General features: G+C 37.7%; 1 protein-coding gene across 1 annotated transcript in view; it reads right to left on the bottom strand.

Annotated features, from left to right (window-relative positions):
* cdh13 (cadherin 13, H-cadherin (heart)) overlaps positions 1-24,944 on the bottom strand; it is a 352,089-nt gene that overhangs the window by 166,663 nt on the left and 160,482 nt on the right. The window contains exons 4-5 of the mRNA XM_079621335.1: positions 22,864-22,977; positions 13,089-13,241 (exon numbers count right to left, since the gene is read on the bottom strand). Of these exons, the coding sequence (XP_079477461.1) occupies positions 13,089-13,241; positions 22,864-22,977 (267 nt within the window). The remainder of the gene's footprint in view (positions 1-13,088; positions 13,242-22,863; positions 22,978-24,944) is intronic.

Below are 24,944 nucleotides of genomic sequence, written 5' to 3'. Positions count from 1 at the left end.
CTATTCAGTTCTCAAAGCCTCAAATAAGAAGATTCTTGAAAGAAGCATTCAAGACAAAAGTGTATTTCTAAAACACAAGAGCTGCTTTTCATCATATAATATTTATACGTGTCTGTTGGCACATATTGAGTTTTACTTGAAAGGCTGAGGAAGAGGTGTTATCTTCAGAGAGAATCACAGAGAGAAAAAGCAAAAAAACTGAAAAGTTGAAAAATAAAACTGACAGTTTCCTGAGTGCAGGGCAGCGTGCCTTGCTCACCAATGCCCAGTAAATTACTGGCCAGCCAAGCAGAAAAGAGGAGAGAGATTCGGAGGTGAACATCACCTGTCAGTGGACATATCTCCAAAGCCACTCGTAAATGAAGTGGACAACTGTCTGGTTATTCTTCTCGCACGGGCGCACTCCATCGGAGGAATTCAAGGCCGTCTTTGCACCGCAATCAGACTTTCTTTCTTTCCGGTTTTTTTTTGTGTTTTTTTTGCTGCTGAGCCCTCCACCTGCCTCTCGGATTAATCGGAAATCCCCCTCGAAAGCACCACCCCTTTATCCTCATGCCACGAAAGCTGGTTTACGCTCACCGATCCGTTAATGTGAAACTGTGAAATGGCAGCTCAGCCACAGGCCATGTGATTCTGCTGCTGAAAATATATAGACATAATTAATAGAAAGATAAAAACATTTTTTTTTTTTTTTTAAATAGTCTAATTTGCTTTTTTGGAACATCTTGACTGTATAAAAATCACACATCTATTTCAACTCACAGCTATTAGTCACCTAATCTAAAATGTGTGGAAGCAACACATTTTCAGACATTTCCAATTATAATTTTATAAAAAGTTATCAGGTGTGGTGTGTGTGTGTGATCTGTTGTCAGCCCAGATGGGCTCCCACGAGACCCTTCTCGCCGGGTGTAAGTGTGTGTTTGTGTGTTGAGACGTGAATCTCCAAAGAGACACTTGAAACATGCGGCTCTAGCAGAGGAGAGACATCTTAAGACCTAGCATCTACAGGAGAGCTGTCTAGAGACACTTATCCCTCCTCTCCTATCTATTCCTCTTTTCTTACTCATCAAATCATCACTTCTCAAAGAACCTTCTAAGTGACATGATGATCCACTAATTTCAAGAGAGGTTCCATCCTCATTTGACAAAATGATGATGTATTTAGGCTCAGAGATAATGGATCCTGTAACTCAAAGGAATATATGGAAAGAGCTCAGGTCAGCAACAGATTTTCTTTCTTTCCAAATAAAGCAAAGCATTTAAGACTGGAATTCATTGTTTTAATTGCTTTACTGGTAATTAGTGGTGGTAGAAATAGATTGACCCCTTCAGATTAGCATACATAATACACAGTGGCACAGGCTGGAGACAAAGGTGAAAAAGGAGCATAATTCTGTTTATATTCAACTCAAATTTAACATAAATACAGTAAGGATAACACACAGTCAGATATTATCGCAATACAAACCCATGAAGTGGAGCTACTTAATTAAAGCGTGCGCGCTCACACACACACACACACACACACAGCTGTTTTTTGGGGGGATTTTTTTATTTATTTTATTTTTAAGAATCTGACACTTATTCAGCTGGGATGCATTAAATAGATCAAGTTACAACAGCAAAAAAAATCCCCTTATGCATGTTGCTTTCATTTAATCTTCAGAATCTGTTTTTTCTTTCTGCTGATTTGATAGTCAAATTACTTTTTTCTTTTTGAGAAAATATTTGTTAAAGTTCCTTCTCTTTCCCAGCATTTTTGTTTTAATTTCTGAAATGTATTTCATCTTTAAACTTTTTTCTTATGCAAAGTGCTTCCCCACAGCTGTTGTAAGATGACTATAATAGCTTTCACATCTTTGCTCTAACAACTTAAATGTGTCATCAAAACACATGTCTCTCTCTCTCTCTCTCTCTCTCTCTCTCTCTCTCTCTCTCTCTCTCTCTCACACACACACACACACACACACACAAAATTTAACTCCATCAAACATCACTTAAAAGCCATTTAAAGCAACTAAAGCAACTCACACTAAAATCATCTGAAATTACCTTACTTTACTTAAGGTCACAAAACTTAGCTAAAAAAAAGGGCGTATGTTGGTTTCCCTGATGCACAGAATGACAGTAATACTTATTATATATATTAATGGAAACCTTTTTTATTAATTATTTATTAAAATGAATACAATTTTATTTAATTAATTAACAGACTAATCTGGCACACACCAGTTAAAACCAAATATATATAGAAAAATGTATATATATATTCAACTTTTTTTTCCATGATACCACAAATTTTTGATTAACATGAGACAGTCTATACTGTATATTAAGACCTGCTGTACCGCACAGATCTAAAATAGCCTATGTTACACATCAGATGTTTTTCCCCAACAGTTAACCAAACGTTCACATAACACAAAACAGATCATGTTTGCGTCAATACTCGCCAAGACAGATATTTTGAAAATACTGTAATTGTGTGTACTGTATATCGGCATTCGCGAGCTATCAGAGGCGTCTTTGTGCTTCACACTTCAGATCTGTCAGTCAATGTGAGTAAGATTGTTTTGTTTACATGAGCATAAGTTTGAAAATCACATTTCATTGATTCAGACTCATGCCATCGAGAATTCGCTATGAATATTCACAAAGTTGGAATACTGTGCTTTAAAACGATACCAAACTTGTGCTGAGGGGAAGCGCCAGGCGTCAAGAAACAAACAAGAAACAGCATTTTTCATGGACACTCCTCTCAGAAAACGTACAAATAACTATACTTTTAGATGTTTGATTGCTAATTGGAGCATTGGGATCGCTAGACAAGGGCTTAATGAACTCATTTTTGTGACAACCTCAAATTTGACCAACATTTTTCACTTGTTTTTGCCTGTAGCTTGTAATTAGCTTGTTCGCACTCCGACTCATTTTTGGCAGCATGGGTCACATATATTATTATTAAAGGGTCTCTCTGCAACTGACCACAAATTGTCCCTAAGCTTCAGTTAAACTCATCAGACATCACACACAACTACAGCAAGTCAACAGTATTTCTCCGCTCGGACAGATTTTCGTAAACACCTGCTGCGTACGCGCAGCATTTCAGTCCGTATCGATTTTATCCTCTCAAGCACTGTGGTTATTATGCCAATTTACAGAGTGACCTTGCAGGAATCCATCATCGTTAAGTCACTGAGATAAAGCCTTCAACCACTGGCCAGATGAAGGCCTCCAGAGCAACTTCCAACTAAGCACTGACACCTCACACTTACTTCATGAAGCCTTACTCTGAACAAAACCTCACTTACACAGTAATGTAACATTCAAGGATCATTGGATCTGATTGACTGGTTGTTTGGGATCACGTGTATGTTACTGGTTGGTAAAACACAGGCTTGATAAGTTCACAAAGGGCACATTCAAGGAAGAATTACTGTCATTTTAGCTGAAAAAGCTGGTGCTGGTCTAGCCATAAGGGTTTCGACTGGTAATCCAATCGAATAGCATGGTCTGCCTGAGAAAATGTAGCTTGTTAAGCTAGTTAAGAAGCATTCTGGAACACCAGCATGTGAACACACAATCCTTTTCAGGGATGTTCAACTAGATTTATTTTGTATTTTTTATCAGCACTTGCAAGGAAGCAAATGAATAGTGTTAAAGATTTAGCTAAGCTTGGGTTTTAGGCTTCGTCTCAGCTTAAATGAAATTCTGAATCAAAGCTGCTTTGCTGTTTTCATGACACTCAGCCGTGTCTTGTTTTCAGTCAGTTCACAAGTATCAAAACCAAGACACTCTGTAAAGGCAACGCTTACACTATGCAAGGAAGACTAAACCAATTGGGAGAAAGAAGGGATACCACTTGAATTGCAATATGCACATATTATGATAACGTCGTTGTTTGTTTAAATCTAGCAATTTAAGTGAAATGGAGGTTTTAAAAAAAGCATAGTTTAAATAAAAAAACATAGCTCTGAGAATTTTTCAGACAGACAGACAGATAGACAAAATCAAAATTATTCAAATGGTCAGAAAATTAATAAAATGTAATTATTCGCTTAAGTTATTTTTTTTTGTTCAGGAATATCAATTCTGTATGTAAGCACTATGATTAGAATATCCATTCAGCCTTCAGTTATCACCAAATCTATGCAGCGCTGGCTTCACTTCTTATCGTTATTTGCTGACACACACATGTTGATTGGCTCTGACCTTCATGTGATAAACTAGGACACGCTAAAATCTGGAAACCTGACCACTTTCCCCCAGCATTTTAGCACTCTTCAGACTAATGGAGGTTTTAATCTCCCATTAAATGTTTAATGTTTCATTTCCGCAGCCGTGACTGGTGAGGTACGGAGGGGGCTGATTAGGCAGCAATACCAGCGGGTGCCATTAAATGCAACCACTGGCCTGGTTTTAGGTATCACAAGTACAATCTGAAAACAGAGAAGCCGCCGGTCTCACAGTTGTGAAAACCGTGAAGGTCATTACTGTAACGCGCAAGGAAGCACATGGACGTCCCCGATGGATGAACCCCAGCAGGGGGAAACAGTAAGCCATGGTGGACCAAGAGTGCCATTTCCCAAACACTTAAAAAATGAGAGGCCATCTCAGCGTAGCCACTACAGGGATCATAACTGTTAACAGGAAATAATTGCAGTAATTAGTGTTAGGCCACACATAATGAGAACTCTAATTGATGTTACAACGGGATATTACCTTAGGCCACTTCCAGCTAACCTAATAGTCCGGGTTTTGCACTCAAAAGGACAGTTTTTGTGATGTGATAGAGGACAAACGGTCCTTTTAGTGACTGATGTGGGAAGCAATAAGTTCAAAAAGTGTATAAAACACTACAAGCCGACACAGATGGTTAGCTGATTGGTTTCCGTGCACACAGATCTCTCGTGTTTAGCATCTAGCATCTCTTAAAACAGTTCAATTTAAACTAGCTTTGAAAGCACACAGTGCTCAGTATACAATTAATATCATATAAATACCAGCAATTACTCGGAGGACAGATGGCACGCACCCACAAACCAATAAACGCACAGAAAAAACACACACGCACAGATGCCGCCGTTCCCCCGCCATCAAACGCAGCATGTCAGTGCCCCGCGGATCAGGGTGTGTGTCAGGTCCATGGCAAACAAACAGCTGGTGGACACACAGGTCTTGTTCCAGCTCTACGATGGACCGGAGCAGTTATCTGTGAGAGACGAGCCTCATCCCATCATGATATCTCAGTGCCAACCTACTGTGGGCGAGCGCAGAGTCTGTCTACCTGAGACAAGGCACCAAAACCCCCCTCAACACATCATCATGTGACTCTTCTGCAGGCACTGGAGCGGTACTGTCATTTGGCTGCAGCTACACAGGGAAAAACATCATCCGTATGTTCTGTATTAATGCATGGGTGGCTTCATCTTTTCGCTTTCCATTTCTTTCCAAGACTAGGTGTTTGTCTGCTGTTTTATTCATGTGGCTGACAATGAGGAATGGTTTCTGAGAGTAGAGGTATGTACAGAGATGAGCAACATGTCCTTTAAATGAATAGGAATCTAATCGCACTTATGCCACTCAAAAACACAATTGTTTTCCGTGGAATACAAAAAGTTATCTTGTAAAAGGTTTAAGCTGCCCTTTTCTGTAAAAGAGATGCAATGTTTTCCCTTTAATGCAAGCAATAATAATAATAACTACTATTATTTATATTATTGTATTACTTTTTATTAAAAACGTTTTATATATATATATATATATATATATATATATATATATATATATATATTTAAACTTAAAAGCTTTTCTTTGACAAGCTAATACACTATATGTATCTTAAAATCCATGAACCAGTTTTAAACATTGATTTTACAAATATACATTACTAAATAAATATAAATATTTCTGCAAGAAAATTGATCCATGGAAGTGCACACAAAATAATCCCAGATCCTCTTAAGACATGCTTAACTTGGAAGGCTGATACAGTATCTAGCGTATTTGTACTAGACCACAACTTAAATATTTTATTATTATTTTTTATCATTATTATAATTTACGCTTGTCTGATCTGGCGTCTTGTTGTGAAACAGAATCATGCTCTTTTAATCTTTCTGTTTAGAAGCTGCTCTTGTATCAGTTCATACAGCGATCACAACTTCCAGTCATTCATCAGAGGTCCTTCGTGCTCAACATTTTACAGTGCGATTTCCCAGCGGTAAGAAGACTCTGAGGATATTAACAAGGCATGACACGGAAGCCTGATTCCGGTCCAATAATAGAGCCTTTATCATGGCCTTGTGTTTTGCAGCAGTCTGGCCATGAACGCCACAGAGAAGAACGTAATTAAGGAGTCACTTTGTGACTCTTGCAGAGAGAAAGCGCTTCTAAGATGTCAATTGCATGGTTAGTTAGTCGGTCTGGGGAAATGCTACGCTTCCTAAATATGAAAGAATCGCTCGGGGGATTTGCGTGTCACTGTGTGTGTGTGTGTCTATACATATGTGAGGTAATGTGTGTGGGCACCTCTGTGTATGCCTGTATGTGTGAATGAGAGTGTGGATTTGCTTGCTGGTACAAGTTGGATCTGTGGGACGTAAATTTAAACAGTGGGAATTAAACAGTTTCAGTAGATTGCTGTAATGTGAGAATACATAACTGGTCTTTAATTGTAAGCCTCTTATGATTTGTCTGTTCTCTTTTAAGTCCTTCTCCATGACCATTTATTTTTAGGAACCGCAATCTCAAAGAAACTCCCAGAAAACCATAGCACCAGAAAATCACCAACAACCCCACTGCAACACCCTACCAACCACAAAACATATCCTAGCAACCACAAAGCAACATGCTAAAACACTTAATATAGTGCAACAGTCAGGTTCCGGTAGTAAAACTCTCCATATGAAAATTGATTTTAAACAATAATTTATAAACCTTTAAAGACAGCACTAGGTTTTTAGTCTATGGTATTTGCTACTTCTGAAGCAAGCTTTATTTCGGCTTATTTTTAACATAATTGTGTTTAACAGCAGAATTCCTGATGAAAAACTACATTACCCATGGTGCTGTACAGATAATTACTCCAATCAGAGTGTCCGAAACAGCAACACGAGCCAAAAGATTTCATTACCTTGTTCCTTGAACACAAATGAAGATAATGGTTTGATGAAATCTGAGAGCTTTCTGTCGCTCGATAGACAGCTTGTGTGCAACACACAAGAATGAACCTCATTAGTTCTCGCACGTCAAGCGAACATGGTTGAGCTTAAGTTTACCACAAGTTATGTGTGAGTTGAATGCTTATGTAAATAAAAGCCTAAATTCGATCTGTTTATCATATAAAACGATAAAGTTGCTTCAGAAAACATTTAACTAAATCGCTCAATTCATATGGATAAGTTTTACAATCTCTTTATGAACTTTTTTGAAGGGTCAAAGTGGTAGTTGCGTAGCTGCCAATGGAGGGACAGAAAGTTCTCAGATTTCATCAAAAAAGAACTTCATGTGTGTTCCGAAAATGAACGAAAGTCTTTCGGGTTTGGAACGACATGGCGGTGAGTAATTACGGTACAGAATTTTCCCCTTTTGGATGAACTAACTCTTTAAGAACACAGTCTTTGTATTTTTATCCAGTTTTCTTCTACTTTTTTGCGTCAAATCAAAGTTTGTAGAGTTGTGATTCTCTTAGCTGATTGTCGTGGTTCACGGCTTATACAGTAACTGCTTATAAATCCCTATGGGAAAAAGTAATGGGAAAAATACTTCTGGAACCAGCCACTGAAAAGGGTGGTGGGTGCTAATGCACTCTGTTCAGAAAACACACTGCAACTCCTTGGCAATCACCCAAAATACTCTTGCATCCACTTATCAACATGCTAAAAACCGCAACAACTCCACTGCAACACCGTAACAACCAACAACACACCCTAGCAGCCACATAACGACACGCTAAAACATACAAAACACTTTTGAACACATTAGCGAACGCACTGCAACACCTTGGCAACCAAAAACCACATCATAATGGCACCTTTGCAGCATACAGTACAAGTTTTGGCTCCTATTTGCTTGGGGAAAATAAAATATTAAATCTATTTTTTTATTTAGAAAAGTAAAAATGCTATTTGTTCACATGGCTCATAAGGCAACTAATTCACATACGCATGCCAATGGGAAGAAATAAACCGCAGAGAGTAAAAAGTCTCTGCCAGGAACTGCTGTGAGTTGATTCCTGCAGAGCCGAAGACTAAGATACACAGCAGTGATGCGGCACCGTCTGCGAAAACAGTCTCTGGCCTGGATCCCCTCCCCATATGCGCTGTACTGGGCCGCACCGGCTCCCGCACGCCTGTGATTACTCCTAGTGTGAGATCGGCTGGAATTAGCAGTGGTGTAATTACTCCTGATGTGCTGTAGAGGGATCAGCCGGAAAATGCGGTTATTCCCACCAGTGTGGCATGGGAATTAAGTGAAGTGTTGCGGCACAGAGGTGTTGCACTACATATGTGTGTGTGAGGTGGTTGAAGCGAGAGGGAACTGGCCCATATGTGTGATTAGATGGAGAACAACATGCCATTAGAGGTCAGGCGTTTCAAAGCTCTCAGCCATAGCAGGTGAGCTAGTGTATAATTACAATTCTGAAATGCCCACTAATCGGATGTGACTCGTTCCCAATACCTTTATCGGAATGCCGAGAGAGAAAGTGGGGAAATGACAACGTTGGAGTAATAAGCTAGCAAAAGAACAACACAAGTGAAAAACGGGAAATATAAAGTTAGGGGACATTCACACAGAATGCGTTTTTGTGGTTGAAACGCAAGGCACAGGTTAGTGGAACCATGCTTGAGACTTTTTTCTTTTCTTTTTTTCATTTGAACACTGCCTTTTTGTCACGCACGAGACGTTGCAAAAGACGTGAGCACAACTGTTAAACATCCATTTAAATGATTAGTGAGACATGGCAAACTGCATTTGTAAATGCTTAGTAAAACTAGAAATGCGGTCTTACGTAGGGGAAATAAAATGTTATGATGTAAGTTTACAATTTTGGTCCTTTGCATTTAATGTGGTTTAAATGTGGATCTCTTGGCCTCTGAACCCGAGTACCCTGCTCTGATCTACTCTATGTTTACATAGGAAAAGCAATGGAAAGCAGCTCAGTGGAATGCAAAAACACGTTCTGTGTGAATGTGATAAACCGATATTTCAAGAGAAAAAACCCTGAAAATATTTGCCGGAATTAAAATAAAATAATACAATAAATAATAAAAACAATAAATAATTTCTGACAAAATAATGTCCATGCACACAACACAGATAGCTACAACATGTCAACAGTTTGGAAAATAACCAAAAAATGATTTTTAGAGTAGAATATGTAAAATTTGCTGCGCTATTTGAAGAACTTTACTTCAACTGGTTTAATTTATCACCTGAGAACACGACATGCCAAGTGTCGTGTTCATTACCTAAATGTAATGACCAAAACCTTATTTTCAGTTATGGGTTTCAGCTATATGAAAACTTTAATTTCAGTAAAAAATTATGTCGGTGAATCACTAACAGTAAGAGTTATAATTATCAGAAAGACAGCCAACAGATGTAAAAACAGCTGTGGTTAGCATCATTCCTTCATCAAGATAGAAGTGTGTGAGCATTAGTGCTGTAAAATGTCAAGCTTTGATGTGCATGTGCTCGTCGCATGCTTTGGAGATTGCGGGTGGTGTGGATGTGAGAGAAAGGGAGATAAGGAGATGTAAATGTCAAGTGCGCTGCCGAGTGAGGGCTTTGATCCCGACTGGGGTCTGCGTACCTGAGATTACCCTCCTCTTCAGAGCACACAACCGCTCTGCCATGACCAGACCTACACCAAAGTGCTGTATAAAATAGAAAGCTACCCGCAGTGTTGGGGCAGCTACGCACAGGGACTGTAGTTTAAAGCTAATCATAATTTGAAGCTGTTAAACCAAAGTGAAGGAAGCTACTGTTTGGGGGGAAAAAAAAGTAGTTAGCTGCACTACAAGCTACAAACAAAAAGAGTATGTCTCATGAGTCATGACATATTTAATCAGAGCTGCATGTTTGCTGCATTAATGAGGAGTTTCAATGGGGGTGTCACGCGTAGCAGTATAGGGAGCAAGGCAGGCAGCAGGAAGCTTTAAAGCAAATTGACCATAGTTTGAATCTGCCTTTGGCCAAACTCGATAAATTCCCTTTTTCCATCACATATCAGATCGGAAAGCCAATTAATTTCAATAAAAATGGAGAAAATATGCAGGTTAGGGTTAGGAGTAGGGAGGGCTTTATTGTCCCAATTAATTTTATTAAATATAATCATTTACACTATGTTATTATTGCATACCGTTTCAGGTACACCAACACTAAGGTGAAAATAGTATCTGCCAGTATTTATGTCTATCTCTATAATCTATCTCTATTTTCAGTTAGTGTAAATAGCAAATATCGCTAAGAAAATACGCTATTTTCATAATGTTTGACTTTCCAATGCTACATAAACTATTGTGGTAAGATGTTTTTTTTAAAGAAATTAACAACTTTATTGAGCAATGATCCATTAAATTTGTCAAAATAGACAGTAAAAACAATTACATTATTGCAAAAAAAAAAATCCACTTCAAATAAATGCTGATCTTTTTAACTTTCCATTCATCAAAAAATGTATCACAGTTTATATATATATATATATGTATATATATATATATATATATATATATATATATATATATATATATATATAAAGCAGAACGACACAACATTGTTTTCAATATTGATAAGAATAATAAGTAAATAAATATTTATTGAGCACTAAATCAGTATATTAGAATAATCAGTGTTGCCATCACGAGAATAAATTACATTTAACCATAAAACAATTAATTTAAAAAAGTAAATATATATATACATTTCAAATTTTTATAATATTTCACAATATAACTCTGTAAAAAAAAAAAAAGTTACTACAACCACAAGCGCTACACTACTTGGAAACCAGCTACAGAAAAACGTAAGCGTCGCTACTTTTAGTGCTAACAGTTACTTCCCAAAATCAGTTAGCATTCCCTTCCAACTCAAGCACATTTCCTCAGCTGGTGGAGGACGCCCCCAAGTAAGTGATTTGCAATCTGCCATCTTTCCTCACAGATCTTTTCTTGGCCCAAACACACACCCTCGCCCGACTTAAAGTTTGAAGCAAGAACAGCATGTGTGCTATCACAAAAGAAGCAATAATAAGGAATGATCTCTTATTAGAAAAAGAAGACTTTTTTCATTAAAAAGACGAGCCAAGGCGTCAGGCTGACAGAGATTTTTCAAAAACCTTACTAAGAACACTTTATCGGAGCATAACAGTGGGGCACAACAAAACCATGGTAGAAGAAGAGCAACTCTTATTTTATTAAAGCTGTTAGCCAGACAGGTGGATATCAAACTAAGCAGTGCCGCTTTAGTTCTCCTCTACAGGGGGATAGAAAACCAGGTAAACCCTCCTTTATCTGTCAAACGACAGAGGACACAAAGAGAAAGAGAACAAGAGCTCTCGAATTCTTGAATCAAAGTAACAGCTCGCTCAACCGAGCAAACAATTCAAAGGAATCGTATTGTCTATCTTGTTATCTGGAGTTGCCACAGGGTGGTCCTTTCTTTTGGCAAAGCTCTACATATTGAAAGGTCTTACTATTTCAGGTTAAAGGCACCAAGAAATTTCTTTCATGTTTTGATGTATTGCCTATTAAAACAAGAAGGGGGTGGGATTTATCGAAGGGCTAGCCAATAAACTTTAGTCCTGCACCGGCTGACAAGATAAATGGATTTCAGAATGATTTTTCCAGGTATTACAGACCTTATTTTATAGTTGCAGATACCAGTATTGGCAGGGGGAGGGACATACTTATTCTAGAGAGCATCTGATTGGACAAAACATTTGTGAAGTGCAACTTGAGAGTCATCATTAAATTGTAAATCACCAAAAAGTAAATTGTCAACATTTTCGAGACAATATAAATAGTCTCAAAGTTATACTAACATTTTTTAGATTTTGTAATGTGTAAAAAAAAGGGGGGGGGGAATCCCTTATATGCTCACCAAGGGTGTATTTATTTGATCAAAAATACAATAAATACAGTCATATTGTGAAATACTATTCTGATTTGAAATAACTGTTTTCTTATTTTAAATTGTAATTTATTCCTGTGATGCAAAGCTGAATATTCAGCATAATTACCCCAGTCTTCAGTGTCACATGATCCTTCAGAAATAATTATAATATGATGATTTTGAGCTCAAGTAACATTTCTTATTATCAATATTGAAAAAGGTTGTGCTTCTTAATATTAGTATGCGGATTGTGACAATTTTAAATAATTATTTAATTGGTAAAAGGTTTAAAAGAACAATTTATTTGCAATATAAATCTCTAGTAACATTATATGTCTTTACTGTCACTTTTGATCAATTTAATGCATCCTTTCTGAACAAAATTATTATTATTATTATTATTATTATTAATTGTTCTGAATGCAGACTTTTGAGCAGTAGTGTAACACACATGGACTAAAAGCCACAAAACTCTAATTTTGGTTCAATGAGATCTTTAAAGAGAGTTTTTTCCCCCTTCTTCTAAAGCTGTCAAATAAACCCAAGTAAATCACCGTCAGACCACTGTGTTCGCACGCACAAACTCGCAACCCACATTAGGCGAGTGTCTGACAGGCCAGCTGACAGCTGCATCATTGATCTCGCACACGTTGTGTAGTATAACTGGCTCCTCTAACTGTAGTCCCACATCCTGTACAGCAGTCGGCTTTCCTTCACTGAGCCTCTCGCTGGCTGCCGAAGAGACACGAGTCATTGCAGCCATTAATCGCCTTGATGCATGGAGTGAAGCAAACACATCGTTTCTTTTCGATTAGGGACGTTTGGTTATTCGTCCAACGGTCTAATATGACTTAAATAAACCTGCAGATTTCATGTGAAGCTCTTTAACTGAACTTCTACATACTCACTGACGGTATGCAGTGGAGGAAACAGAACGCAGCAGATAACAGATTTAATATGGCACTCACATGGTAGTACGCGATGGCCTCGCGATCCAGGGCTCGGCTAACCGCCACCTCTCCTGTCAGTCGGTTGATGCTGAACACACCCTTAGGGTCTTGATCTGCTCCCCTTCCTGTCAGACGGAAGATGTGGTCTTCCTTCATGTCGGATGAGATCACCTAGGTCACAGGATTGTACAAACATGTTAATCAAGCTAAGTTACAAACCACTAAAACTGATGGATGGATGGATGGATGGATGGATGGATGGATGGATGGATGGATGGATGGATGGATGGATGGATGGATGGATGGATGGATGGATGGATGGATGGATGGATGGATGGATGGATGGATGGATGGATGGATGGATGGATGGATGGATGGATGGATGGATGGATGGATGGATGATTATTATTTAGTTATAATCGTGCCAAAACAATGTTAAAAACCAATTGCACATATCAGATATTGGACACTTAAAATAATCAGTATCGGTCTATCAATAATAAACAATAAAACACAATACAGACTATTGGTGTGTAGATTTTTCATTGGTTGAAGTTTGTCAGCAGTACTCACATGCGACTGGGTAAATGCAGAAAAGTCCATTGTGTTTCATCAGTGTTGCAAGTTAAAAGCAAAGAAAACAAGAAACGTTAATTACACCAACACACACTCACAGACAAATACAGTTACGTGTGAATATAACATGCACACATGCTAAATATACTTTCATTTGATTGCTCTCACATTTTAAATAGTTTGAAATAATTACCGAATGATTCTCGCTGGCAATGATGAACACACAGTGAGAAGTCATAACCACTCTCCATATGATTATGTTAACTCAGGGTTTTAATATAGTAGCTGAAGTTTGTAAATGAGATCTATTTGTATATTAAAACACCCTTTAGTGTGACCAGTGCTACCGCCTGCAGTTCATTTGGTATATTTTGTGCAAATTAGATTGTAGCAAGCAGCTTCCCTCGCTAATGAAGGCTCAGTAACTACCTAATGACTTTAAATACAAATTAACAACAGACCCTTTTTATGAAGCCCCTTTTGTGTGAAAGAACCTTTCTAAAAGTTATTTTATCAGAGCAATAAACCCCAGTGCGTGTATCGAATCACAAAGGCTGCCCACCTTGAACTCTCTGATATCTTGTAATTAAGCTTAAGATGAAATATCCCATTTAGAAAATGAAACCAAGCAAAGTAATTGTCCACACGAAAAGCCCCTGTTAGCTTTATTTATCTTCCCCACACAGATCCTTTCTGCCAGATCATACACTAATACTGTTTTTCTCCTTTATAATTACAGGCTCTGTTAACTTAGAGAACATTATTATTCTGAGAAATGTAGCGAGTGGTTTCGCTAAGACTCTGGTGAACACAAATGCAGGCTTCACAGGAGGCGGCCTTCAAATCCTGGTGTATTTACTGTGGCCGGCAAACAGCTGTGAAATTGCAGAATTTTATAGCACAATAAAAGCTATAGTTCAGTGGACGGGCTGTTAATGTACACGACTGTAACATGGACTGAAGAGAATCGTGAAAACAACAAATCAAGCAGTCACGCTGACAGAAACGCAAGCACACACACACAGTACTGTATTCATTATCATTTTCTTGACGTGCAATTGGTTTATTGTTTCAAATAAAGCTAGATAGTATTGATAAAAGCAACACTTGCTACTTTTTATAGAGACATTCATTTCTCTTTGTGAAGTATGCTAGCCCTTACAAAGAAACAAGTATACTTCAAGTCTATTTTTATGAAGTATAATTAAGTAAAGTTACTTAGTAAGAGCGTTGACAGTAGAGCGTTGGTGCTTGCAACGTCAAGGTCATGGGTTCGATTCCCAGGGAAAGCAAGAACTGATAAGAATGTAAATGTGGACCTTGAAATGCAATGTAAGTCGCTTTGGATAAAAGCGTCTGCCAAATGCATAAATGTAAAATGTAAATACTTGTAAGGGTACAATATTTCAGTACTACTTGGTTGTACTACTATATTGATCGACTTTTAGTGTATATAAGTATCATTTTAAGAATACTTTATGTCTAAACTTACAGTAGTAAACTTTGAGTGTACAACTAGTTTACAACTGCCAAAAATAAGAACACTCTACCGCACATTATTGACTTTACTATTTTATTTGATTCAAAGCGAACAACGCATATAGCGTCCTCAGGTTCGCTCAGTTATGGTCTCTTTTAGTTTACAACTGCTGTTCGTTTATTGCAACTACCGGTATACTACAAGTGAACTTATATATATACTGATAGTTTACTAGATAAATACCCGTAGAATTTTTTTTTAGCTGAAAGTACACTTTGAAGTATATTCTTTGTAAACTAGTTTGTTTTATACCGTTTTCATTTCATTCGGTAACGTTTGGCAGTTTTGATTTATGCTGATTAATTAATGGCATTAAATGCATGAAATGTAAGCCATATGTCCATATATATGTTTTTACAAAAGAGTCAGAAGGGGTGGCAAGTTGTTTCATGCTGACAAAAAACAACAACACCAACAACAAAAACTAAACTGCAGGCTGGTCTGGTTTGCTGGTTTTAAGGGGGTTTTAGACATTTGTCAGACTGGAAAACCAGCATAACAAGTTTAAATCAGCTTAAATCAAGTCCAGAAAAAACTGCTGGTTTAAGCTGTGTTCTTTTCAGCAGGGTTGCAGTTTCTTCCCAAAAACTCCAGTCAGGAAGCCCAGCAAAGAGTTTTCCTATAGCAGGCAGCCTGTGACACAATCGTGTTTGAATCCCACCGCAGGTCATCTGTAAATGAACTCTTCTGTCCATTGTGAGAGAGCCAAAAGATACCCGAACAAACTGCAGTGTCGCTTGTTTACAGCAGTCCCACGCCACAAGAGTCCGTCAGGCTCAGTTCTTCTTTCTCTTGTCTCCAAGTCGTGCCTGTTTTCCTCCCACGCTGCTTTTGGCCTTGTGAAGTACTCCTTAACGGCTCCGGGAACGTCTTGTGAGTGGTTGCTATGGAGGTTGTTTTCATTCTGCTGTTTGCTGCACGCAGCTGCGATATTGATCCGACAGAACAATAAAACACAACTTTTCTCTGTGTACTTCCCAGGTACTTTATTAAAGGTGCGATGGTCTCCTTCAGCACGAGAGAGAATTAGAAAAGAACAAAAACGTAGACTGATGAGATGTAATGGATGGAAGAGGGTGGAAATTGCACGGAGGTGGGCAGGTTGGGACAGCAAATAGTGGCCATAAAGTCTGCCATTATACTTGAGATTTTACTATCGGAGGAAAATGGAGATGGACTGACAGTAAAAGCCTTTTTTTCATGTTAAAAGGTCAAACATTAAAATTCTATATAATTTTGTCGAAATAAATTAAAAATAAAACGCTAAAAACTAAAATAGTCGTTTTAATGCTATAATGTGAAATTAGCATTTAAATGCTAAACAACATGATCATCTTGATCATTATTTTCTGGTCTATTACTGTAAAGCTGCTTTGAAACAATCTGTATTCTATAAGGCGCTATAGAAATAAAAGTGACTTGACGACAAAATAATGTACAGTATGAAAAATGGATATTCATATTTGAGATTCGTTTTGAGATTGAAGATTTTATAAATTACTTGTACACATTAGATGACAGAAAATGTCATATAAATGTAAATAATAGGAGGAAATGAGCAACTATTTAATTTCCAATATCAATCTATAATCGGTAATAACGCCCAATGATCAGTATTTCACTACTTTTATGTATTTTTGTTCAATTTAATGCAGCTTTGAGCATAAGAGACTTCAAAACATTAAAAACCCTTACCAACCCTAAACTTTTTACAGTAGTTATATATATATATGACAGTAACATCCTGCACCCTTCGTGTGCTCTTCAGTGTGAGCAGGGCATACTGATGCTCACTTTCAAGCAAAATTCATCCATTGTGTGGCGTGTAAAATACAAGAAACTGTCTGAAAGTGACAAGACAAGTTTATAATGATCAAGGCTACTAGTGTGGTGGGGCGATTGAGCCCGTGGAAACTTCCTTCCAGGCGCTGCCTCGCTGTTTACAGTGTGTGCACCGGTGGTGCTTTATTTGTACGTACAAACAAACACATGTACACAAACACACACAATCCTACACAGTCTCCCCTGGCTTTCTTCTCAGTCATTAGATGTCAGCGCACCGCCCTGAGGGAGACGCTCACCTATTTCTATCAGCTCTCATTAGGAGCAGGGAGGACATGAAAGAGCAGCTGTTTCTTGCCACTGCATGTATATGACAGGAAGGAGGGACCCGACTCGAACTTGTCTGACAATACAGCACTGAAGGGGAGGAGAGGATATGTCCTCACTTTCTTATTCTTTCACTCTGTCTTTCTACTGTGATAGCTTTCGGCTGTGTGAGCACTGCAGTGGTGTATAATTTCTCTCAAATTACGGATGCTTGACTTTGAATGGAAATTGATGTCAAAAGGACTGTGTATTAGACACAGTGCACTTAACTTTTCCTTAGAAAACAATCCAAAAAGCAGGAACTAAGTGGTGGTTGCTAAGAGAAGCATCACTATTACTATTGCTCAAATTTCAGGTTGTAGATTTGAACAACCCCCCTAACCCTTAGTATTTAACTCTGTATAAAATGCCCCACAATGCTTGTGCTTTGGACATGAAAGATACTGAGAAAGTATCCGCTGGCTGAGGAATCGTGTGCTAATACTTTTCTAAGTGATCAGACCTGGGCCACGTCTAAGAATCAAAACAAGAGCTGTTCAATTTGTAATTTGTAATGGGTTCTCACATGAAGTTTTACTGGGTTGTGTGGTTGAAATTACCGACAGATACTTCCACATTTTGTTCTAAAAATACGATAAAATAAAACAAAATCATACCAAGGCTGTATCTATTTGATCAAAAATACAGTAAAAACAGTAATATTGTGAAATACAGTACTTTTGCCATATCAAATATTTGTTATTTCAATATGCTTTAAAATGTAATACTGTATATTCCTGTGATGGCAAATAATTTGCTCAAGTTTTCAGTCTCATATGATTCTTCAGAAAGCATTCTAATATGTTTATTTGGTGCTCAAGTAACATTTCTTATTACCATCAATGTTGAAAACAGTTGTGCTGCTTTATTTTTGTGGAATCTGACCGTTTTTGTAGGATTCTTTGATTACTAGAAAGTTCAAAAGAACAGCATTTATTTTAAATAGATTTCCTGTCACTTTTGTCACAATTTAATGCATCCTTGCTGAAAAAAAGTATTCATTTATTTCAAAACAAATATCTCAGCTCTTATGTCTGCTGCTGACAAGTGGCTTTCAGTGTGAGGGAAGAAATACTCCGTAGTACGACAGAGAGAGAAGGGGTCATACTCTATAGAGTGCAAAACAAGAGGCACAAAGATATCTACAAGAAGCACTTAAACTCTAGAGCACAGAAACTCTCTTTCTTGCCATCTCTCTCTCTCTCTCTCTCTCTCTCTCTCTCTCTCTCTCTCTCTCTCTCTCTCTCTCTCTCTCTCTCTCTCTCTCTCTCTCTCTCTCTCTCTCTCTCTCTCTCTCTCTTCACATGAGACTCATCTTTGTTTGTTAACGCAAGGTCAAAACGAAATGAAAGACGAACAGCACCCACCAGTGTTAATGATGCACTGACATACAGACAAATAAACACATCCAACACCATTCATCAACACTTCTGTGTGAGATAGCACAAATATTTCTTCTGATTGGTGAAAACTATTGCAGATAGTGAGAATGAGTGAAACTGTGAAGCAACAAAATACGGACAGTGTTTCAGCTCTGGGTGCCAAAAAGCACACATAAACTGAGCAATTCAATCGCTGTGGGGAGGTTTTGTCCAGGACATTATAGAACAGAAAAACACCACTGCCCATAAAAACCAGCCCAGGGACAATTACAGGCAGGTCCGAGAGGGAACCTCTGGACTTTTTCCCATTTGTGAGATTGCAGTGCTACAGGTGAACACTCCACCATAATAAATCCCCCATAATCCCACAGCAGACTGATGTCAAAGCCAGAACAGGAATCAGGGCAAATCTTTTCTTTATTACTTTTCCAATACTTCAAGTCCCCTTAACCGAGAGTGGATCTCAAGTCAACACCATCCAATAGAACTCATCTCTACAGAAAGGGATAAAGTAAAACCACTTGCCCCATTGTATGATTTAACTTGTGGAATAACAGAACAGGGGTGGACAGAGTGTTTTTTATCAAATGAAACCTCTCTAAATAATCGCATCACAATTCCTTCCAACAGGGATCAACATCTAGAACTATAAAATATAATTAAAAGATAGAAGAAGCAACTGTTTAAAGTGTGCAAAGATTAAATGAAAATTACTTGTACACTTTTGGCCAAAAAAAAAAAAAAAAAACAGTTTTATTCTACACAGAGTAAGAAGACAAAAAAGCTAGATAAAAAAAAATAAAAAAAACCTTTGGGTGTGAAGTGGACCCATTTAATAATCAAACGTCATGCATCCACACCAGTAGGTGTCAGCATAAAATCAAAGAGGATGTACAATAAATTGTATAATCTAATGAGCCTAGAAGGATTGTGATGGCAAATCTATCACAGTGTCTCTTATTCAGTTAGTGGCTTTTCTAAAATTGTGAGCAAATAATCAGTGGCAGCGTGATTCATCTTCGTATACGACAATAATAAAAATAAACAAGGTCCCACTAGAATGATATTAACAAAAACGGAAGGCTTTTCCAAACACCCAACATGTTTACTGCATTTCCCAGAGAAAACAAAAACATCTGGGAAACCCCTCTGTTTCAAGCTTCCATCATCCTAGGGGGCAATTCCCAATTTCCTTCAGCCTTCCCATTCAGTGGAAATTATGAAAAATGAATGTACGCCATATGGTCGGTAAAAAGCGCAAGGAAACAAGATTTATCCATGTGGAAAATCCATTTTGCCTGGTTTCCAATATACAGCAGTGCTATAAAATGAAATAGGTCACAGTAGCCGGTCCCCTTGTTTGTTTCGCTAATGAGAAACTGCTGCAAGAGAGGTCCTGTAGATTGAGAGAGCGTACAGTATATGTACAGTAGATGTATATAAGAGGCTGTTGGAGGTCAGCCTCATCACACTCTCAATGGACCTCTCTGTATTTTCTTCCACTTGCTGAAGTATAGTAATCCATGAGCAGTGTGGAGGGGTTATTCTGTCGGTGGGAAAAATTGTAATACAATTCAGCCCTTGCATTAAAAATGGCACACAGTGTGGTTTATTCACTGTGCCACAGTAATCTAGCACGTTTATTTCACTAAGGAATAACCCCAGCCCACGCTGAGACACAGCCACAAAAAGAAAGTGAACAGGAAGTGCCAAAAACGTTTGATTCTACCTCTTGGTTTCCTGTTGTAAACCCGCATCTCCAAAACAAATTATTTTCCTCCGACATTACATTTCCATTTTCTTTTATCGTTCACCCTGAATGGTAAAACAGCACTCGAATATTGTATTAAAAAACATGGCTGAACCGATGGCATCACCTCAAAGCTCAGAAATATTCAGCAAAAATCTGCAGAATCTCCCTCGGGACATCCATATACAAAGGCTGGTATGGTGATAAAAATCGGGCAGGGGCACAACTAGGGCAAAACTCCCATATCTTAAGCTTGCAAATCAAGAATGATGTGCAGAGCTTGGTTTGTGTTGTCTTTTCTTACAACTTTCCAGCATGTTTTATTTCTTTTCTGCCTTATTTTTGGTCTCAGATGTGTTTGAAAATATAGATCCCTGAAAAAAAAACAAAGAAGAAAAGAAAAAGTGCCAAACAAAGAAACCAGAATACACAAATCTGAACCGAAACGATGAAGCAAATTGAAAAAAAAATTACGTATTTTCAATAGCACCATTTTCAAAGCACATTAAATGTGTTCTTAAAAAACACTGCAAAGAAAAATCAAGTTAAGTTAGAATTACTTTCTACACGTCCTCGACTAGTTTCTTCACATCTTTCAACAATTACGACTCCGGCCAACACCGCTTGAAGGAAAGACCTTGTGCGAATCAAAGTGGTGATACATTTCAACGCTGACCTAAGTGCAGCAGGATCCTCGAATCACCATCTATGACGAACAACCCTCAGGGACACAGCAATGCAAATCAGACCAAAAGTTACTCAAGAGAATGTAAAGGAAAACATGTCCATTTTCTCGCTAGGGCAGCAAGGATGTGTATTCTTAGCAGTAAAGTATTCATTTTGCCTTACTTTGCACTAATAGGATGCTGAAGAAAATTAGTCCTAAAAACCCCAAAACAAGTTAGTATTTTTGCACTTTGGATTCAATCGTCCAGATGTCAATGTGTGTGTCATTTTTGTTTAAATGTTTTCATCTTTTTTTTCTATAACATAATACACCCAGTAATACCCAGTGTTGGGGGTAATTGCATTACAAGTAGCGTAAGATCACTTATCAGATCACTTGTTCAAGTAACTAGTAAAGTTACTTTTTTTCAAAAGTTTGATTTCCCCTTTATTGGCTGACATCTCTCTTGTCCATATGCTGATAGTCATTGGGAGTGAGGAGCAGAGGCGTTGTGTGCGCTGTGTACACATGATGGTTATTGTAGTTCTAGACTTAAAGTGAGCAGGCATTTACTCATCTCACTTGCACAAAAACAGATTCAGTATTCTTTAAAGTTAATAAAAACAGTTAAATGCAAACTCAGAATATTAAGATATTCAGAATAAACCTGCACTATTTAACTATGTTAAATAACAGAAATATACATTATGTATTTAATCTCACTTTATGCATCTCACTTTTTGCTGCTGACCTTCAATGATCTAATTCAACCATACTAATAGGCTTTGAATAAATATCAAATTTCTTCTTTTAATTTATTTTCTGTTATTTTCTTTCGCTGAAGTAAGTGTTGAATTTTCTTCTCCTGTGTCCTATTCTTCCAGAGGTTTGTTTGAGATGCGCCCTCCTCTGTACAGGCATGAATTTGTCTTTCCTTCAGCCGGAGGCTTATTCATTTCTATTTTGGTGTAAAAGGGCCTTTATTTGCCAAAATTAGAACAGCCCAGGTGAGGAAAAAGTAACGCAAATGTAATGTAGCACATTACTTTCCATAAAAAGTAACTAAGTAAGGCAATTCGGTACTTTTTAGGGAGTAACGAAATATTGTAACACATTACTTTGGTAATACTCCACTAGTTTTGTTTTTAAGATTGTATATGTCTTGAAAAAGCCAGTTGCTAGAGGCTAAATGAGAATGCAAAAACTTTCCAACTTGTTTATTTTATATGAAATACTTTTCGGAAGCTTCGTGGTGGGGATGCTGTGACCTATGGTCATGTGACCATAATGTAGTTCATTTATAACCTAACTTTAGATTTTATTTTTGGGGATTTTGGGCTTCAAAATTCATTAAAAACCTGTTCATTTGTGAAGATTACATTGTTGAATACATTTAAAAACCTTTCTTTGTCAAGGTTTATTTTCTGCAATAATTTTTACATAAAAGCTTACCCCCCCCCCCCCCCCCCCCCCATGGTGACCAAGGTGAACTTCCAGCTTTGCCTTTGTAAATATATCATCCCATGCATAATTTCTCTGCTAATTCATTTGCCTTAATCAGAGCTAAGTGAGCCTGAACAAAAAAAAATTGGTTATCTAAACCATCAAGTAGCACTGTCACACTGATAGGTGTCCTAACTACAAAACTATGGTTGACCACAATCATGGTGGCCAAGCACGTTAGTAGCACTAAGTTAAAGTGAAAGAGAATTGCAAATGCAAGGTCTTACCTTTCCAATAGACCTGGGAAAGGGGGCTCGCTGGTTCTCTGGGACAAACATGGGAGGCACCAGCAGGGATCTTTTGGATCGGTATGGCAGTAAGTCTGACAGACCCAGCATCTCCTAAATCACAGCACAGACAAGAAGAAAAAATAGTTCAAATGTGAGGTCTTGTAAGGACTTCACTACAGGAACATCCATTGTGCTAAGTATTTTGCTCAAGGGGACAATGGTGATGGATCATAAATAACCACTTGGAGAGTTTTAACCTACAACCTTTAAGTTGCCATCCCAGATCTTTAACCACTACGCTATTATATACACACATTAGTCCCATAATGTTATGAATACGTCATAAAATCAATGTAAATCCCTTCATGAAGGACACTACAAACTCTTCAGTGGATACTTCCATATTATAAAATAAAAACAGCCACAATGCATCCTATTACATACAGGAGAGTTACTGAACTATGCAGACATCTGATAGCACTAATTGAAAACTCCAGCGAACACATCGATACAAATGAGACACACTGCTCTTACCAAAGTCATTAAAAGTGGTCATTATGGCAGTTATGTGGTTGCCTACCTTTCCTGCTATTGCTTCCCTTATTCAGATAGAAGCTTAATTGAAAGCCACGTCCCATTTCAGAAACGTAATCTAAGCAAATAATGTCACAAGCATTCATTATTTGACTCTAAAATGGAATTGAGTTGAGAGACTGAGTCATAAAGAGAGAAAAGTGACAGAAAAAGAGACATTATGCTGTATAAGGGATTGTCGACAGTCAGCTGGTCATTATCACAAAATATTGCTCTTGTGTGTCAGCCTGATGGGGTTTATTTTGTGATAATGACTGCCTAACTGTACACTATCCGGCTTATTATGCGGCTACTCACCAAATCAGAAAATACTAAAACATGAAATATTGATTGAAGTTAAAATATTTTTAGGAGCACAGAGTGATATGAGAGACATTAAATTAGAAATACCAAAAAAAAGTTGTGCAAATCCCAAACACCCTAATTGGGCTCAGATGCAGGAGAACAAAATAACAATAGTAGAAAAAAGAAGAGTGAAGTACACACAATGAAAATAGCAGATCCAAACAAATGTATTTAGAAGTGCAACGTTTCGACCATCAGGTCTTCATCAGGCACAATACCTATGTGGAATAAAAACCAACTCTAAACATTATACTAGAACCATGTAGGAGATATGTTGGCATGGGTAGTAATCAATTATATAATTTTTTGAGGTCATTACAGAAAAAAAACAATTGACCACAGCATATCACAATTGACCAATCAAAATCAAGAATTCCAGAGAGTACAGATTTTAAGATACAGAACCAGCAATCTGAGCTACAGATCTCATCCTACCTATACGTAAAGGCAGTAAATGTGTTTGGTTTTATGTGGGATCCGGATTCCATGTGATATCTCCAGTTTATTAGCATCTCAATTCAATAAACCAGATATTCAGCCTCTCACGTTACTTGCTCTGATTCGTTTTTTTTCCTCTTTGCCATTCTGTTCTATTCTCTTTCCGTTGTCAACAATCCTAAGGGCAATTAGATGGCAGCACAAATTATATTTGTCACTCAGCACTTGACAGCAGGGAGAAACAGAATATATTAGCATGGTGGAAGCGACCCATGCAAGATCCCGCTGGCCCATGTGCCACGAGTAAATGGCCCTATAATGTCTTTTGATGACCTGTCTAAAAATGCTTTCCGCAAACCAATAGGTCAAGGCTTAGCTGGTAAGCATGGACAAGTTATGTCCTGCTGGTAGACACCGGAACTGCACCATATGGACTCAAAAATAAATACAATCGAGCGTTTGGGGTCCGTACGATTTTTTTTATGTTTTTGAAAGACCTTTCTTATGCTCACAAAGACTGCATTTATTTTATAAAAAATACAGAAAAAAGTCATATTTTTAAATAATAAGAACTTAAAGTAATTAAGAACTTTTTTAAGGATTTTTTTTCCATTTTAATACATTTTAAAATGTAATTTATTCTTATGACAAAGCTGAATTTTCAGCATCATTACTCCAGTCTTCGGTCACATGATCCTTCA

Source organism: Phoxinus phoxinus, assembly GCF_949152265.1.
Source record: "Phoxinus phoxinus genome assembly, chromosome: 8".
Taxonomy (NCBI): domain Eukaryota; kingdom Metazoa; phylum Chordata; class Actinopteri; order Cypriniformes; family Leuciscidae; genus Phoxinus; species Phoxinus phoxinus.
Note: the sequence above shows the minus strand (reverse complement) of the source record. Positions and strands in the feature narration are given on the sequence as shown.